Raw genomic sequence first — 19,640 nt, 5'->3', positions numbered from 1 at the left:
AATGAAGGGGATTAAAAAGAAGTGCAATTGTTGACTTGCAAGTGTGGTGGAGATATATCAGAAAAAAAGGTGTGGACAAAACAATACAAATGTTAAAATAAGTTTAACAGAGACATTTTTTATACAGAGGAGTCACTTATCATTACATTTAACATAAATGTTAAGGACCAATATTGAAGAATAATCTCTATGAATAAATAACATACATATGATTATAGTCAAAACACAATTTTCCATTAGCAGCATTGGTTTGATAGCAACAAATACGACAAAGGTATATCCAGATAAATTAAGCAGTTTCTTACCAGTTCGATGGGTTATTTGTTTCATAGAGGTATCTTTACAGTGGGAGTGTGTTGGGTTTGTTTGTAGGAGTGTCTCCAGCGGAAGTAAACTTTCATCATTATCCGGGTTACCCTCTGGTCACAGAGGATCCAAGATGGCGACTCACATGTCGAGGTGTAGAAACTTGAGTCGTTTTCAAAGGTAGGAACACGTTCAAAATAAATGCTCTCTCGGAGTTGTCTTGGACACAGGGAAACCACATTACCGCTACATGCAGTATCTGCTGTGTCATGAGGAGCGTCATAGCGTTTCTACCTCCTGATCGCCCAAGATTAGCACGATGCTAACTGTTAGCCGTCAAAAATGCTGTAGTCCTGCTGTCAGGATGCTTATGTTACAACAGGAGATACACCACCAATATTTAGGAGTAAAGCAGTAGAGATAAAGAATGTATAATTGTGTTGTTTACTTTGTCTTTTTGGTTTGTTAGACTAACAATAATTAGTGGTTGTTCAAATATAGAGTTAAATATTTGGATAAAAGTGTGAACCATACTAATGATCTGTTGAATAAGAAGGGGCTTCTCCTAAGAAGATGTTGGGTCTGATCCTAATGTAGACATTCATCTACTAATTGATCGACAGAAATAATTAACAACTAGTTTTATAATCGTCAATAATCGCTTCAATTATCTTTCAAGCCGAAATACTAAAATAATCCAGTATTCTGTGAAATGAGAGAATGAGAACGTTCCTGTTTTCTGTTGTCATTTATTATTATAACTTAATAATTCTGGGTACATCTGCTTTTGGTTGAACAAAACCAGACATTGGAAGGTGTCAAATGTTTGTGAACATTGTCGCTAGAGTGATTTATAATAACAATATCATAGTTGCTGTTATATCACATCCCATATTGTTGCACTATATAGGCTAGTGTTAAACTCTGTTTCTAGTTACTACCTTACTCCTATTCGAAATGCTAAAAGCCATATCATGCAGTATTATACTATTCTGTGTTGATAGATAAAAACCTATCCTATCATTATTTGTATAAACACCTAATCATCATAATTCATCATCATGGTATGTTAAATGAAATGACACAAAATCCTACCTTTTTTTGAATCATGTTCCACTTAGTTGAAATTTTAACTGTACTACTGTGGTAACACCACACTATAAACAGGTGTGTCTGATAATCTTTTCAACACATTTATATTAATTGGTGCAGACATATAATAATATTCATAATCATAATATTTGAAACATTTAATATAACGTTACCCAATTCAATAGCTTCTTCAAAATAACCTTTCAGTTGTATTAACACTTCTATTTAAAAGTACCTTTATAAACTGGAAACAGAACTTTGTTTGACATTATGGAATAGGTGCAATATCAAACGCATTACTATCTACATATAGGTGGCACATCTGAGGGATAAATTAAATAAGTGGGGTAACACATTTTTCAAGAATAAATGAGAAACCTTGCCTTTTTTTTTTCTAAGGTTTGGGATCGCAGCTTACAGAAAGTACAGCAGTGGCAGCCGATACCCAAATATCTCCCTCTCTGCACCGCTGCCCGGGATCCCTAAGCCTGTGTTTGCATCTGTGGATGGTCAGGAAAAGTATGAGACCAAAATCACAGTTCTAGAGAATGGCCTTAAAGTCGCTTCCCAAAACAAGTTTGGTCAGTTCTGCACAGTTGGGAGTAAGTTGCAGCAGTGATACTTTCATTATCATATCTATTTTAAGATCTTGTTGAAGTAGATACAGTGTTTGTTTTCTCTCATTTTTTTAGTTTTAGTAAATTCTGGATCCAGACATGAAGCAAAGTACCCGAGTGGGATTGCACACTTTGTAGAAAAACTCGCCTTTTCTGTAAGTAAAGCACAGTAAAGAACACAAATTGAGTGGCAAAGGTGTAGAGCCACATGAATTGATTTTGTTTTTAAATTTTCAGTCCACAGCTCAGTATGGGAGTAAAGATGAAATTCTTCTCACATTGGAAAAACACGGAGGAATATGCGACTGCCAAACATCAAGGTATTTAGGCTCTCATGACAAACCCTTTCTCAGTGTAATGCAATGTACTGTTTGTGTACTAACTTCCACATACGACCTTGGACCTTTCCTGTTTTTGGAGAGTTAATTTGTCTACAACAGCTTCTCTATGTTTAATTGTTGTTGTGCAGGGATACCACCATATATGCTGTGTCTGCTGAAGTGAAGGGTCTGGACACAGTGGTCAGTCTCCTCTCTGATGCTGTGCTACAGCCTCGCTTGCTGGGTAAGTCCTTTCTGGTTGTAAATGAAAAAAATCCATGGAAACTGTGGCAAATCTCTCCACTGCCTGAGATCATAAATGTTTGTTTACATGCAGATGACGAGATTGAGATGACCAGAATGGCGGTACGCTTTGAGTTAGAAGATCTGAACATGAGGCCAGACCCTGAACCTTTACTCACTGAGATGATCCACGCCGTAAGTCACATGTTTTGTAAAGACCTTACAACACTTAACTCGCTGCAAAAGTCAACAAACAAATATATTAACTTTAAGCGTCAAGGCTGTTATTAATAGTAATATTAATAATAATAAAGCGATTAGTTATAACTATATTACCAACCAGAACTTACCAGAATCCCAGGCTTGATCTATATATCAGATATTGTTGGTTAAACCTCAAGGTCACTGTGATCTCCCAAAACACAATTTTGGCTATTAACTCAAGATTTCAAGTGCTTTGTGATGGAATTTTACACAAATGTGTATATGACAAAGTCATTTTAGTTTCTAAATAATTTACTAAATATAACTATTACCATCATCATGTCAGCATAACTTCAGACCTTTTTAACTATCTAATCCCCGAAGCCATATCATAGTCATTATCTGCTTTGCAATAAAATTATAGATCAACTCTGAAAGAAAATAAATAACTCCAGACTGTGGAAACAGAAGAGATTATTGAAATAGAAATTGTTGTTACCTTACTGCAGATTTGGATTTATTGTCTATTTTTCGTTTCCAGGCCGCATATCGAGGCAACACAGTCGGGCTCCCTCGCTTCTGTCCTGCAGATACCGTGGACACCATTGACAAGCAAGTGCTTCACAGCTACCTGCGTAACTACTACTGCCCCGAGCGGATGGTGCTGGCTGGAGTCGGCATCGAGCACGAGCAGCTGGTGGAATGTGCCAGGAAATACTTGCTGGACGCCAAGCCGGTGTGGGGAACGAGTGCAGTGGCAAACGTGGATCTCTCTCTAGCACAGTACACTGGGGGTATTGTCAAGGTGATTTAATGGTTTTAGTGTTTATGTTAATCCCAGATTTGATGATGACAATGAAACACACACAGCAGTAGCTTTGTGTCTTCTATGGTGCAGGGAACCAAATCCCCCAGTAATTCTCTCATGTACTGTTATTACCCCTTCATTAATTTATTAATAGTTGATCTAAAAGTCAAAGCAAATGACTTTTGAATTTTGACCTGATATGTTCTCAAATCTTGTCCTGAGAGCATTTATCTGATGGGCTTTCCTGTTGTAAAATGGTGAAACTGAAATAAAGATCTGGACCTGTTGCAGTTTTGCAATGACAGTATCAATGCGCCTTCTTAAAAAGGAAGGACAACCATAGTGTTTTTAATGCATTTATCCATCGGCATACTTTTTAAATTCATCCTCAATTTGTCTTTTGTGGGCTAGCAAGATGGTTTGTCTACAGTTTGTTTGATATCTGACAAGATAGAAGCACTTCTTGACTGCAAAATGATATTAAATGTGAATCAACAGTGCACATGGCTTTTTCAGAAAAAGCAAGTCAAAATGCGTTTGTCATGGACATTTGGAGTAGGGAACATTTTGTGATACTGATATGAGCTTTGTTGCAGTTAGTCATGAAGGTAGGGAAATAACATCTGCCTTTTAATCTGTTAGATGGAGAAGGACATGTCGGATGTGAGCCTTGGTCCCACTCCAATCCCAGAGCTGACCCACATCATGATCGGCCTCGAGAGCTGCTCTTTCCTGGTGGGTGTTGGCATTGCCCCGCTATCCTGAAGTGTCTCCACTAAGTATTTATACATGTTGGCTACAAAGTCCAGTATAAAAATGTCTAAGAAATGTTTGTTTTCTCTAAACAGGAGGACGACTTCATCCCCTTTGCTGTGCTCAACATGATGATGGGTGGAGGTGGCTCCTTTTCTGCTGGAGGTCCTGGGAAAGGCATGTTCACTCGACTCTACCTGAACGTGCTCAACAGGTAAACCTCTCCCAAACTTCGATTCAGCATGGTCTCATGAAATATAAAGTCTATTTGAACACCAGTTCGTTTCACTAATTGTCTTATTTTCCTTGTCTGCTGTAGGCATCATTGGATGTACAATGCCACCTCCTACCATCACAGCTATGAGGACAGTGGCCTGCTGTGCATCCATGCCAGTGCAGACCCCAGACAGGTCAGTACAGGCCCAGGGTTTAAATATGTGTTTGGTCTCACAAGCTACTCTTTGTTAAATGTACTTTATTCGTTTATCTTTTAAATGGCTTGCTTTCTGTGCAACGCTGATAACTGTATCATTATCTGTTTCCTTTTTAACTCAATGTGTTTTCTTGTTTTTGTTGGAATGTAGAGTACCTTAATGAAAGATGCTTAACAAGTACATTTTTACTATTCATTTATTTTTTACCAATAATTACTTTTGGAGACAAACGTTAAAACTACCATAATTTCCGGACTATTAAGCGCACCTGAATATAAGCCGCACCCACTGAATTTTTAAAAAATATTTATTTTGTACATAAATAAGCCGCACATGTCTATAAGCCGCAGGTGCCTACCAGTACATTGAAACAAATGAACTTTACACGGGCTTTAACGAAACACGGCTAGTAACAAAAATTTTAAAAATAGCAGTAAACAGTAGCCTACCAAGAAAGTCATTGGTCACTATCTTCCTCCTCCTGTGCACTGAAACCACTGAAGTCATCTCCTTTGGTGTCGGAGTTGAATAGCCTCAGAATTGCTTCATCCGATGTTGGATCATCTTCATTGTCGCTCTTGTCACTTTCATCCGGAGGCAAATTCCCCGCTGAGCTCATGCTGCCCTCTTCAACACGCAGCAGTCCAGCCTTTCGAAACCCGTTGATGATAGTGGATTTTTTGATAATGCTCCACGCTGTCAGGACCCACTGGCAGACTTGACCATAAGTTGCTCTACGCATGCGGCCCGTTTAAGTTAAGGATTTCTCCCCACTTGTCATCCAAGCCTCCCACTGAACATGGAGCGCCACCTTAAATGCACGATTTATACTGATGTCGAATGGCTGCAAATACTTTGTTGTGCCCCCAGGAATCACAGCTGGAATTGAGTTTGTCCTCTTGATGGCTTCTTTCACAGAATCTGTTATGTGGGCCCTCATGCTGTCCAACACGGGCAAAGCCTTGTTCTTGTGAAAGAATCCTCCCGGTCGCTTGCCGTAACACTCGGTATGCCATTCATGCATTAGGCCTTCCGTCATCCATCCTTTCTTGTTGACTTTCACAACAATTCCTCTCGAGAATTTTTCTTTTGGCATCGTCATGCGTTTAAAAATCAACGTCGGTGGAAGCTTTTCTCCCGATGCCGTGCAGCTCAGAACACAGATGAAGTGCGTTTTTTCATGCCCAGTTGTTTTCAGCGTGACTGATGATTCGCCTTTCCTGTTGACAGTCTGAGTGAGAGGCAGGTCAAACGTCAGAGGAACCTCATCCATATTTATGATGTTGTGCGGGCCAATGGAATGCTCCGCTATCTTTGCATCAGTGAATTTGCGGAAGTTTGAAACTTTTTGGGAGGGAGCTGCTGACACAGACTCGTTTGTACCCTGATGGACAGACCTTTACGTCTCATAAATCTTAGACACCACGATGGTCCACCTCTAAAATCCTCAAACTTCATTGCGGTGGCAGTTTTTTTTGGCTTTCAGTCGGATCTGCACAGTTGAAACACCTCGGCCGTCTGCTCTCGGTGTGTTGATCCAGTCTTCAAGCTCATTTTCTAGTTCAGGCCATCTGCTTTTCTTCCCTCTGAAAGCTTTTGTTGTCTTTTTGCAGTTAGTTCCTCACGCATTTACGTCAGATTATGTGACGGTGCTCAGTTTTTTGTCTATTTTTTTCCAAATCCCATTTTGGCGGCATGAAGCTTGTGAAAGCGGGAAAAATCCATAAATTAGCCGCGTCATTGTATAAGCCGCGAGGTTCAAAGCGTGGGAAAAAAGTAGCGGCTTATAGTCCGGAAATTACGGTATGTGAGATATCCCTCCCTAGACTTAGGTACATGTTCTGTTTTTGAAATGTTTCCAAGGCTTTCTTGCGTCTTATCACTACGTTACATTCACCTCCAGGTGCGGGAAATGGTGGAGATAATAACCAGAGAGTTCATTCAGATGACTGGCAGCGCAGGAGAGGTAATGGCTGTGCTTCACTGTCAACACAAGTCAGCTTTATAAGTAGAAAAACAAAGATCTACAATTTGTAGAACATTTTTCTCCCTGTTTGTCCAGATGGAACTGGAGAGGGCTAAAACTCAGCTCAAGTCCATGCTGATGATGAACCTCGAGTCTCGGCCAGTTATTTTTGAAGATGTTGGTCGCCAAGTTCTCTCCACAGGGAAGAGAAAGCTGCCACATGAGCTCTGTGATCTAATAAGTGAGTAGTGAACACAATTCATAGAGCTCATAAATGGCATTGATTCCTTGTGTTGGAGGGAAAAAAATGAAATAAGTAGAGAATGGTTTTCTATTCTAGTTTTTGACTTGTCAGCATATCATTTCCAGGCAACGTGACAGCCAGTGACATTAAGAGAGTAACCACCAAGATGCTGCGCAGTAAGCCCGCGGTCGCAGCTCTGGGAGACCTGACGGAGCTTCCCTCGTACGAACACATCCAGGCCGCCCTGTCCAGCAAAGACGGACGTCTGCCCCGCATGTACCGCCTCTTCCGATAGATCCTGGTCGAGCTGGTGGCCACTGGCAAACATCTCTGTAAATAAACTGGACTGGAAGATTACCGTAGTGTTCCCTCCCACCACAGAACTGACACAGCTCACTGCGGGAGGGGATTAACACCCGGGCTCTTCACCGAAACTTCTGACAGAGGTGGTTTTAAAGAAAAGTTTCATATTACTCTAAGGTTACCGTAATATACATACAGTGCAAGTATCTGTATTTATTGTTTGTGGGCAGGAAAGCCATATTTCTCTATTTACTGGGGTGGTTTACAGGAGTTCATTTCAAAGCCACATACCAAAATGCTATTCTCAAACAAAACATTGTCAACAGAAGGGGTGTCTAACGTCCCAGCAGTGTCTTAACGGATATGTTTTATTCAGCTAAGATTGTTCTCAGCTTGTAAACCCTCACCTCTATAAAATTGAGTGTATTGATAACAATGTTGGAAATGTTGGAAATCTTACCATTTGTACAAACGCACTTCATAGTCTTTACCAGGAACACAGAAATGGTAAACAGATTAATAAAGCAATACTTGGAAATGTGTATTTGAATGTGACACACCTCACAACTATAGGCAATTTGTCCATAAGAAGACAAAGATCATTGTTTCTGTCTCAGATGTGCTGTAAACAGTGAAATCTAAAGTGAATTGTGTTATTTTTTTCTATTTTTGTGGTTGTGTTGATGCCATTGCAAATAAAAAAAACAAATAAATTATAAAGTAAAGGAATAGTTTCTATAAGATTTGAATGAAAGGATCCCATTAGCCCAATAAGACATAAAAAAAACTTGTATTAAACACCCATTTCATTTAAATATTTCAGTGACTTCTGACTACTTTGAATATGTGAAACTCTGTAAACATCTGCATACCAACTGATAAATAAATGTAATTAGTTCTACAAATAAAACTATTTTTAATGTCTATGGTTACGATGCAGTAGACAAAATTAATCCAACAAGAGTTTTAAAATGTTTATTACAGGATGTTACATCATGGGTGACATGTAAACATATGCAGATAAAGTTAAGAAGTCTTCAGGATATGAAAACAAGACCCACAGGCACTTTATTCTTGCTGGGAATGCGAGTTCATTAATGTGTTACATACAGTACATGGACGGTTTAGTAGGTTACAGTGCAGTGGAATGAGAGGTAAGGCATTGAGTTACAGTCTGTAGCAAAGGATCACTTGGCCTAATACGAGAAAAATAAGTGTAATCATCTATTATATAGATGTGAGTTCCGGTTTAAGAAAGTTACATATAGGCTGTCAAATACATTTGATCTCCCTGAAGCTCAACAGTAACGAGTTGTAACAAACTCCTTACCGGCGTTCATAGTCAGTCTTGAAAATGTTAACCTCCCTTGTTCAGTCATAACTCTCCTACAAAACATTTAGCTTAGAAAATAATTCAAGTTAGAATTGACCAATGGCAGGCGCCTTAATTACATTCAACATTGCACCTCTGTGTGCCAATGAAATCAGAGTGTGTTCGTTTTTGTGTTCGTATTTGATGGAAAACGCACACATGGCATTTAATCATTGATGAAGCATTCAGGAGCAAATGGCTTTTTGGTTCACGATTTTAAAACGCCTACAAAAAAAAACGATTTGAAAATGAATGCAGTTACACAGAGCCTTTAAAGGTTGGATCAGCTCACACTGGAGCATGGGAGTGAAGAATATGCCACAATGGTAGCCCCCATTCTGTCTCAGTCATGTTTGAGTAGAGGGGGCTGAATAAATAAGAGCCAGACTGCTGATGTGTCTGCAAACCTCTGTGTGTGTCTGCCCTCAAGGTCCCTGCCCTCAAGAATACACACACACACTGTTCCCATTAACACTCAACAGAGGACGCACTCTGTGTAGTTAAGACAACTCTGGTTTCCTTTTGGTCCTTTTCTGCCCACATGGATTTAGATTCCAGTTTCAGGCACAGATCGATCCGTTCCGGCCCGGTCCGGTCTGGAGAATTAGTTTTTGATGGGTTCAGGAGATGGTGCAGATGGTGCTGCTACTTTCGTTCTTCATTGCCTCCCTCCTTTTCAGCTCTCTGGTGATCCTCCTCCTGATGCCCTCCAAGTACAAGCCTCTGTCAAACTGTCCCGCACCGAGGGGAATACTAAAAAAACACAAATAAACAAATGAAACACACCTGATTTAGAACCAAGTGAGAGTAGATACAATTATTGACATAAACTAATGAATTGTTGGAAGCATCCTTTACATGATAACTCTATTTTAAGCTGTTTTCGAGAGCAGTGGGACTCACTTGTCTCTCCCTGGTCTGAGTTTGACCTGGAAGACGCTGATGACGGGCCGATGGTCGGAGGTCCTGATGCTGGAGCAGCAGGTGTACTTTAACGCTTTTATATCATCAGCCTGTCTGCTCCTGAACACAATCCTGTCCTGTGAACACAAACAGAAAAAGTATTACCCCGCTGAGAGCCAAAACACGGCGTCCTAAACCGCCCTCTCCACACTTTGACTGGAGCAGCATATGTGAGCTTTCTTCCTGAGTGTTTGGTTTATTTCGGTCGCATGATTTAGTTTTTCTTCTTACTGTGTATGAGGGCGTTCTCTGTTTAGAAGTAGTGTCGTAGATATCACAGCCGACGTCAAACTTGTATGTGGGGAGGAAGTGTATAGGTGCCTCCTGGAAACCTTTAAAGATTGAACCTGGAGGAGACAAAAACACATTGACAGTGACCTACTGATGTAAAAAGTGTTTTCAAAATGTTAATGTTTACAAAGTACTGCCTCTGACATGCAAGCATACCCTCCTTCATTTCCTTGGAGAGCTGGTCGTGCTCCAGCAGAGGGCCCATATCTCCGCCTGCTGTGCGCTTTATGATGGCCTCCACATCGGCCCGGGCTTTGCTCAGCCGGAAGTTAAAATCTCCAAACCAGAAGACCTGGTCGAATCTTGTGGTGACATCGGCTAAAATTAAACATGACATGCTATGATTATCAAAGATGTCTAGCCTTTTTTCTTTGCAAGATCAATGATTTAATCCAAAAATATTTAAATCGATGAACAACAATTTATTATATTCTGGATTCAATAGGAGCACTAAAGCTGGGTTCAAAACAGATGGTCATGGACACAAAACCAAAAATAGTTTGTATTTGCTGAAAATCAATTTGTTCAACCCATCAGGTCTAGACATTTCAATCTAGTTCCCACAGGTAAAATGTGAAGGTATTTCTTGATACATTTGAATTTTAAAATGCATTTAGATGATGATTGATGAGAAAAAAACATGTTATTTTACCCTTATTCTGATTTATTAATCCCAAAGAAAATTCTTATTTCAGAAATTGAAGAAATGTAAAAAAAATCATATCAAAATAATAGAGTAATAATTATAAATAGCATAAGAAGTAATACTAACACAAGTTCAACATAGGATAACCATCAAAAACTACATTTAGTAAAACAAGTAAACTAGAAAACAACAATTGCGCATGATAAGGATGTTATTGTTATTCTCAGAGTAAAGAAATACCTCCTTGGAGCTCTGACATAACAGAATATGATGCTAATTGCCTCAGTTTTATCTGTTAAAGTTTGATCATGTTGTTCAGCTCAGGGTGCAGAAACATCACCGTCACAAGAGTCTTACATGACGTGGAGCGGTATGGGTTAGTGTCTGGAAGGCCTTTTGGTAGAGCTAAAGCCTCGATGATCTTGTTGTAGTCGAGTACTCTTTCATAAACTTTGGCATCTCCCGCTGAAACAAGAACAGAATCAGAAATGACAAACATGTAAGAGTGCTCAGCTGAAAATGATACAAAGTTTAAATGCAAATGTGCTTAACTAAGGTGGCAGGTGTAAAAGCAGTTGAGACGAGTGTATGACTAACACATGCCTGTCATGGAGTGTGTGGACAGCGCACAATAATTACAATGGCCTTGCTAGTATGATGAAGAAATAAAATAATTCATGTTGGCATGAAAGAGACACTGTATGCGGCAATATTCCTCCTAAATTTAAGAGCAAATCTCAAACCGGTCCTATCTACAGCCACCATGATTGATAATAGTCTCTTGCTAGAATAAATAACACTCGGAAACCTTCTACTTACAGGTAAAATGGGATGTGATGAAGAGGAAAGAAGTGCCAAAAAAGGTGAAGGCGATTCCAACAGCCCCTTTGGTCTTGATCTGAGAGATGATCCTGGTTGTGACTGTGGCGTGCTCTACCTCTGCAGGAGTCAACAGGAAAACAAAATGTTGGTCAGTGTCGAAAACAGTGTTATCAGTTATATTCAAACACAAACCATGTAGATATGCAGTGTTCATAAAAATAAATCAACATCTGGTAGGTAACCATAAAATCCAAATTATCTTCCAACAGTTTTCATTAAACTTCACTTACATAAGCATGGATTCACATGCTGTATGAGGAGTTTATTACCTGAGCAGAACCAGATGAGGTCCCTTCTGACAAACACAGTGAGATACAAAACACCATGTGCTGCTGCGTACAGCATGACGTAGTACGGTCCCAGAGTCTCCTGAAGACGGGTCTCCCACTCCCTCCTGTCACATACACAGAAGTATAACCGAGTTAGATTACAATAGAGTAATAGTAACTGATATTTAATGCTAAACAAACACCGAATACCTGTCAGGACAGCCCTCCTGGACCCCGATTATATAAAAGTCTTGTGCAAATTCAGAGTCTGTTGGAAGGAGGAGATCATCTAAGTTGGTTGGGAGACCCTGAAAGTAATAGAAACGTGGTTACTCCTCACTAAGTTTAAATGGTAGTTGGTCTCTGAGATGCTGCAGAGTCCATATTTCCTCCCACCTTTTCTCCCTGCATGTTCCAGGTGGCTATGTAGATGCCCAGTTTCCTGTCAGGGAAGTAGCGGTCCAGCTCCTCAGCCCCGAGCAGAGCACCGTTTCCCAGCACGCTGCCCTCCAGAAAGCTTCTGCAAAATACAAATTGAAAAGCATAATTAACATTTCTAATGGCAACCAACTTGCCTTGTAGTATGCAGCATTGAAAAAGGGAAGGCTGTCTAAGGTGTTAACTCAATAACTACTAATACTATTCCCTCCTGGGCACTGACTTAAAAAAATGTACAAAAACAAAAACTGTACTGGACAACCATCTGCTCTGATCTCTCTGATCTTCCTTTCTTTCCCTAAAGATGGGAATGTTGTGTAGCCCATTAAAAAATTCCTGGAGGTTTCGGTGAACCAAGCTCCAAATGAACTGTGCAAATCAGCTCAAATCAGAGGCACATTCAATACTACAAGGGTTTTAGGGGATATAAGTTACTCTAACTTGTACTTATACAGTGCCTGTGCATAGTCACTTCCTTGTCAATGCCTTGTCAGAACTCAGGCTGATGCACTACTGACACTATTGACTGCATTTTTGTTGGAATGGAAAGGCCTATATCTAAATTAGGACCTTTTCAACCCTTGAACGAGACCGCCCTCTAACCCCGGAAAGAGTAAGCCTCACAAAACAGCCTTCACATGCAGACTGTGGATGGCTCCAGGATAGCATCTACATGGTCATGATATGCCTACCTGTTCCTCACATCCTGGGGTCTGATGGGGCTCATCACGCTGTAGTTTGACCTAATAGAATTGACAGAGACACTATCAGAGCCCATGCTCTCCAGAAGCCGGCTGTCGCTCAGGTTCCTGTGGAATCTATCACGGAGTTTTTCTTTGGCCAACGCAGTATAATCCAAACAATCCCGGTCAATCCTATTAGCTGCCTTTAAAGTGGCTGATGCAAAGCCCTTCTCCAGAGCAGGCAGCTTCCCCGTGGGCTGCACCGGGGACAGGCGCACCTTGCTGGACCTAGCCCGTAGGTCTGTGGGGTCGCTATGCTGGCTGCGGGGCCTCCCTTCATAATCAGAGAGACTGCTACCGCTGTCTCGGAAGACTGGGGATCCTGTCGCAACAGCAGAGAGGGGTCTCACATTGGATTCCTGTTCATTCCTTATGGTGGCAGCCTCCCTGAAAAAAAATCCTCCTTGTGCGGAAGCTGTTAGGTCCTCTTTAAGCGAGTCTGTGGAGGAGCCAGTCTCTACCAGGTCACTCAGACTCTCCTGGCTGTTTTTCAACCTCCTGGTTCTCACCGATTCCTCCACTGAGACACTTTTGCTGGAAAACCTGGGTTGTGGGGGTGGCCGAGGCTGGTATGGACTGATCTCCCCCTCTGCATTTCTAGCAGTGAGTGTATGGGCATCATTGTGTTCTTTGCAAGCTTTGGCGTCCCCTAAGGAGGTCTTGAGGGTCTTGCTGTTGTCAATGACAGCTGAATCTCCTCTAGCAGGAGTTTCATAGGACTGCTGGAGGGGGCTGTCCTCTCCATTCTCGGTCATCCTCTTGTCATGTCTGAGACCAGCTGTGGTCAGGTGTATGGAGCTCTCTCATTGCTATCTGACATACACCTGAACATAAAGGGAAGACAATTATTCATTAAAATGCTGCCTTAAAATGAGTTAGCAATACAAGGAAAGCTTGCTGTATAACCTGTTTGTCTTGTGAAAAGACAGTGTTAACGATCGTTAACTTGCATTATTACCGTTAGTTAGATATAATTGTAGCATTCTGACTAAACTGAGGCCAGTTAACTAGATAGATACTAGCACCGTGAAGTAGTTATGATGTTAGCCTTAGCGATCTGACTTAGCAAGAGTCCGAGACTGAGTCTAAAGTTCCATTGATTTCCAATGTAATAGCTCATAAAACCGCAGTGATTTCTGTTTATTATCTTTTCATCCAGCCAACAAATCAAGTTTAGTGTCATAACACCTACTAAACTGCTACCTTCAGCAAACCAAAGCTAGCCTAGCATAACAGAAGCAATATAAAGGCTAGCTGAGCTAACGTTGAAGACCTTATAATATCGTATTCATAAATACGAAGTGTTGGTAGTTTCAAACATTATGCAGCACATTTATATCACTGTTATCACATTGAAATAAAGTTACCTGTGGTTAACTTTATGGATTCAGGGTGGCTTATTTAAGAGTAGCTTAATTACTTCCTTAGCAACGTTTGACAACAACTGTTGTTACCAAGACAAGAGAGTCATCGCAGAGAGCAGAGCCTGGGTCACAGCGTCCTCCCCTGTAGAGAAGTTACAGTGCACCTCAATTTATTTACCAGTACAGCAGACTTCAATGGTGGCTGTATCCTAATGTGAATTGTTGATTAAGTGGATTACTACAATAAACTAAACTATATTTTCAATGGGTCTGATACAGCCAAGTAAATGAAAAACACATATAAAGGAATTACATTATTTGTTATACCACTGCCTAATTAGATCTGAGGTTCATTCCACAAAATAAAAAGTTACATACATGTTTCTTTCACTAACACTGTGTGTTTATTTTTTTATTTTTTAACAATGGACACAATTCTACAAAAATCTAGATTGTGAAAAACATCAAACATTTTAGTGTGAAAAAATACATTTCGGAATTAACGATATTAAAACTGAATGTTTAGCCTTAAAAGCAAATAATGATAGCAATTGTCTACACTTAGTAATGATATGTGATATAACCACATGATAAGCTAAAATACATCCTTTATTTTTGTTAACATTTTATTTTACTGTCCCTTTCATTTTATATATATATATATAGTTTTCTGTTAATAACACATCACCTCGTTACTCCATTTACCCACACATTTCTAGGTGTAAAACAATCAAAATCATTATCACTTTTTTGTGTTATAAAAACATTTTTTTTACATATTTTATATATTTTGTAAACAGTTTTTACATATTTTTATCTAATTCTCTTTTTGGCCCTGTTCAACTTTCAAAAAATCATTATGCTATGCTGTGGCATCCTTATCATAATACTAACAAAAGTCAACATACAAATGTATACTTTCTACAAGAAAATTCAGTAACCAAACAGCTAGGTGTCAGGAAAAATAAAACAATAGTTACAAATGGTGTTACTGAAACTGTATTTGTGACGCCGTCATGAGAAAGGGCCGCCTTAAGGATTCCTGAGCCATAGGCCCCTGGAAATGTGAACAATCCCTCCATATTCTGTGCATTTCTATAGCTCTGTTGCTGGCTCAGGGGATTTAGACAAAAGGGATAAGTCTGTCGGTCAGGTATAAAAGCAAAGGGTTAAACCAGGTAGAGTACAGTTCAGTGCAAGAGCAGCAGCAGTACCACCAGCAGCAGCACCAGCACCAGACCAATGACCAGCAAAATGACTTCCACTGGAATGAACATGAGCAAGGTAAGCTCTCTGATTTTCAGGATGTCACTAACTAAGGGTAATCTGCAAATTGCCATTGTGAATTGGGTCTTATGTATCACTGATACTTTAAAGGTGTTGCAGTTTTAGTTTTATAATGATGAAATGTTTCTTGTAGGCAAATTGTCACTCAACTTGGCAGTTTCCCTTTCAGTTCTACAAAGCTTTAAAGGGTCTCAATGTTTTTGTTTTGGGGCCCTCCACTTTACTGTTTGGTTTTACTCTCAAAGCTCTTTGTGTCATTTTGGTTCACAACAGGCAGCTGTTTAAAAGCTCTTAAAACACAACCTGCTAATCACTAAAGAGCATACAGAAAAAGTTAGTTAGTGACCATATCGGAGTATTTAGCAGGTTAAGATTCAAGCATAGAAAAATGTAATTGTGGTCAGTAACACAGCTCGAAATAAATACTTTTGTTGTTGCTCCATGCCACTCCTTCCCTTAGATCATCTTCTACGAGGAGAAGAACTTCCAGGGTCGCTCCTATGAGTGCATGAGCGACTGCTTCGACATGTCCTCCTACCTGAACAGGTGCCACTCCTGCAGGGTGGAGAGAGGCTGCTTCATGGTGTACGACCGCACCAACTACATGGGAAACCAGTACTTCATGAGGAGGGGCGAGTACGCCGACTACATGAGCATGATGGGCATGAGCGACTGCATCAAGTCCTGCCGCATGATCACCATGGTAAGATCTTACACCTGGCTAGATTTACTTTAGAGGAAGTTTCTGTATAGAGATAACGCTGAAAAAATAAATGCTCCGAATTAAACGCACCCCTCTTCTGCACCACAGCACAGGGGATCCTACAGGATGAAGATCTACGAGAGGGAGAGCTTCGGAGGTCAGATGTATGAGCTGATGGACGACTGTGATAACATCATGGAGCGTTACCGCATGTCCAACTGCATGTCCTGCAACGTGATGGAGGGCCACTGGCTGATGTACGAGCAGGCCCAGTACAGAGGCAGGATGATGTATGTGAGGCCCGGCGAGTACAGGAACTTCATGAACATGGGCCATAGCAACATGAGGTTCATGAGCATGAAGCGCATCACCGACTCCTGCTTTTAGACTCTCTTGGCACTCAATAAAACTGTCATAACCTAAACTGCTTCTGTGTTTGAGTATATATTTTTTTCTGAGTAAAGTTTACATCAATTACGAGTAGGTCACACGTTTGCTGGCTGTGACTCACAAGGACCTCAAAAAAAGATGGTTATGGAAGATGTGCTTAAACTAACCCTAACCCTTTTCTCATTTCCCACCCAAATGTATAATCTACAACAATCTCATGTCTTCAATCTTTGGCAGATAGTGATTCAGCTGCTGGATTGGGTAATTGAATACAGAAATCAGCTCAATCTAAAGCAATTGAATACATTAGCACTGAAATACACATGTTTATCATAAGGTTTCTAGAATTTATCCCTCTGTTACCATATATCCGTTTCTGACCATGTTCATTATATACATGTTTTGCTCCTGTCATAATTACCATAGTGGCAGTCATCTTCTAGCCTTTTTTTTCGTTGATCAACCGTATGATATAGATGATAAAACGTAGGCCTCTACATCTACATGACTGACCCCCACCATTTACTAGGCAAGTATTTGTGTTGCAAAGTTTAAATGTGCTTATGTGTTCTTCAGCAAGGGGTCCAGGCACATTGCTGCTGCTGGATTCCTTGTTTTAAAACAAGGCTTTTGTCAGCTGAAATCGCTGCACTGAGCTGGAGGAAGTTTAGTCTTATCCTGAGTGAAATTCAAATTTGTTGAGTCTACACTCTCACATAGTAAACTTGGACATTGTCACATAAATATTGGAATAGCTGAGATGTAATAACACTGCTCCAATACGGCTTCAGTCTTGTTCAGAGTTGTTATGAGATGTAAATATTTTTCTTTGGAGTGCCTTGGTGTGTTCCTGCCTGACTGGGTGTTTTCCTCAGTCCAGTTCCTATTAAGAAGATGATAACATGGCAGTCCCACGTTCGGGTTGTATTCCCTGAATTTTCATTTATGGTAAAACCCAATTCAAATGGAAATGAATCTATTAAGGAAAGGTAAGTTATACTGTATGTATCTTAAAGCCACGCTAGCTTAGGGTATGTCAATTCAAGTCTTTGCCTGTCAAAACATATTTGATAGATTGTCTATAAATTCGGTAGACACAGACATGTGCCCCTTTGATTTGAAACAACTTTGGTGAACCTGTGACTTTTCATCTAACCCCATTATCAGGTCAAAATGTTTATTTGTCCAATACTTTAGGACAAATAACTGCAAAGCTGTCATATAACAGCAATAGTTTTATGTGTTTTCATGATCAATATAAAGTATACTTTAGTCAAACTTTAATTAAAAATGCATAAATGACCCCTGCCTTAATCTCAACAAGATACATAAGGTTTTGTTTCATGTTTCAGAGGAAGATTATGGAGGCACATGTCTCTGTCTCTCTCTCTTTCTTTCTCTTCTTCCTCCAGAGAACAGCCAATCCAGCGAGGGAGTGGGGAATCGATGCCCTGATACGAGATTCAGCCTAATGAGGATCAGAAACATCTTAATAAAGACCCATAATCCACCACTTAATCCCTCATTACAGAATCATCTGCATTCACTGGTCCTGCTGCATACCGCCGCAGTGACGGTACATTAAGGTCCATTGTTCTACCTCGGCTCATCTTTTACTCAGAGCTGCGTCTCCTTTTGTCTCCCCTCGGTGTCAGTTATATTTGATCCGCTCTCATTAGACTTTCAGACGAGATGTTCAGAAGGGCCTGAAAATAGTGCTTTTGTATGCACTTCTATGCTATCTCCTGTCTGAAATGGAAATTGAGACATATGCTTAATGAGGAGGAGATGGACTGGGACCTGCAGTCCGACAGAGACAGAGATAGGGAGCGTATTGTGAGGAGAAAGAGCTTAGAACAATACCATAAAAAAGGCACACTTTCCACAAGTCTGTGTCAGTGATTATAGACTTCTGAGAGCGTGAAAATAACTGAAAAATAAAAGTGGAACAGATGGATTAAGGTTTAACGCTGAGCCCTGGAAAGATACGATGCTTTTGGTTTTGTGCAGCATTAATACAAAAGTTGAGGAAGTTTTACCCAAGTTTAAATGGTTCTCTGACTCGGTTCACTTCTTAGTACACCCTTAATGATTCTTGAAAAACACCTATTTCTTTCAACCTTTATAAGCTCATGATGTCCTTTATTTCAGCTTCTAACATGTGTTCTTTTTCATATCCATTAGATATGCAACTATGAAAGTGGTGACAGAAAAACTATTCCAACAGTATTATGAGAAATTCTTCATCCTTAAAGTAATGTTTTCAGCCCCTCCTTTAGGCTTGTCTCTGAATATCGTTGTCAACAAGACATTTCATGTAATCATCTTGACAATGGACATTTTTCAATATTTCCTGACATTTTACATGAGTTGGAAATAAATAATTGAAAAATAATTGTTGGTTGAATCTACTCATATCTGCTCATGAAGCAGCAGGCTGGTATGAGTTCTGTGAATGTGAATATTTGCCAAGTAAATGTACTCCCATTCAGACTCAGTCCAATTTAGACTAACGAAGGAGGGTAATATAGAATTATGTGAGGAGCGAGGAAGAGAAATCTCTTTCCCTTTAGCTGTGAGATGATCCTTGTAAGGGTTGGATAATTAGCTCAGCGAAGGTGTGGAGAAGGCTGATACTTTAACCCACTCTACCCCTCCCTCTTCATTACTCTGAGGTGAGTAGGAGGTGGAGGGGGATAAAACAAAACAAATAAAACTCATTAAAAATACCCATGTGGCTACAAATCCTCCTTTGTTGTTTGCTAACGCACCACAGACATCATTAGCTTGGTCAAAGGAGCTAAAGTTATTCTGCCTCAATATGAAGGCACATCAAAGCCCGGTATAGTTCATAGTCTTTTAACCTAAGGCAGGACTCTCAAAATCAGAGTTCAGTTTTTGGCAGGTTTCCATTTTTCCCTCACTCATCAATGCCAGTGGAGACCCAAAATAATCATTCTACATAGTATGAGCAAATCTTGAGATGAAAAGCTTAAATGATT

The 19,640-nt window shown here is 40.1% G+C and overlaps 3 protein-coding genes across 3 annotated transcripts; 2 read left to right on the top strand and 1 right to left on the bottom strand.

The window, feature by feature from the left end:
- The first annotated feature begins 366 nt into the window (after positions 1-366).
- On the top strand, positions 367-8,222 carry pmpca (peptidase, mitochondrial processing subunit alpha). Its single transcript, XM_063897381.1, has 13 exons — positions 367-486; positions 1,798-2,000; positions 2,091-2,170; positions 2,253-2,335; positions 2,485-2,579; positions 2,673-2,773; positions 3,324-3,587; positions 4,233-4,325; positions 4,439-4,557; positions 4,663-4,753; positions 6,681-6,743; positions 6,840-6,984; positions 7,113-8,222. Exons 1-13 carry the CDS (start codon positions 440-442, stop codon positions 7,280-7,282), a joined length of 1,554 nt encoding a protein of 517 aa, XP_063753451.1. The 5' UTR covers positions 367-439; the 3' UTR covers positions 7,283-8,222.
- A 28-nt stretch (positions 8,223-8,250) lies between these two features.
- inpp5e (inositol polyphosphate-5-phosphatase E) lies at positions 8,251-14,393 on the bottom strand. The gene is made up of 11 exons (XM_063897380.1): positions 14,262-14,393; positions 12,844-13,718; positions 12,110-12,233; positions 11,924-12,021; positions 11,714-11,838; positions 11,382-11,501; positions 10,920-11,027; positions 10,073-10,234; positions 9,857-9,972; positions 9,566-9,702; positions 8,251-9,415 (listed from the first exon to the last, which is right to left on the bottom strand). The coding sequence occupies exons 2-11, from the start codon at positions 13,647-13,649 to the stop codon at positions 9,283-9,285; spliced, it is 1,929 nt and encodes a 642-aa protein (XP_063753450.1). The 5' UTR covers positions 13,650-13,718; positions 14,262-14,393; the 3' UTR covers positions 8,251-9,282.
- Positions 14,394-15,512: 1,119 nt separating this feature from the next.
- On the top strand, positions 15,513-16,635 carry LOC134873611 (gamma-crystallin M3-like). The gene is made up of 3 exons (XM_063897383.1): positions 15,513-15,542; positions 16,006-16,248; positions 16,357-16,635. Exons 1-3 carry the CDS (start codon positions 15,513-15,515, stop codon positions 16,633-16,635), a joined length of 552 nt encoding a protein of 183 aa, XP_063753453.1.
- The last annotated feature ends 3,005 nt before the right edge of the window (positions 16,636-19,640 follow it).

This window comes from Eleginops maclovinus, chromosome 12, assembly GCF_036324505.1.
Source record: "Eleginops maclovinus isolate JMC-PN-2008 ecotype Puerto Natales chromosome 12, JC_Emac_rtc_rv5, whole genome shotgun sequence".
Lineage (NCBI taxonomy): Eukaryota > Metazoa > Chordata > Actinopteri > Perciformes > Eleginopidae > Eleginops > Eleginops maclovinus.
Note: the sequence above shows the minus strand (reverse complement) of the source record. Positions and strands in the feature narration are given on the sequence as shown.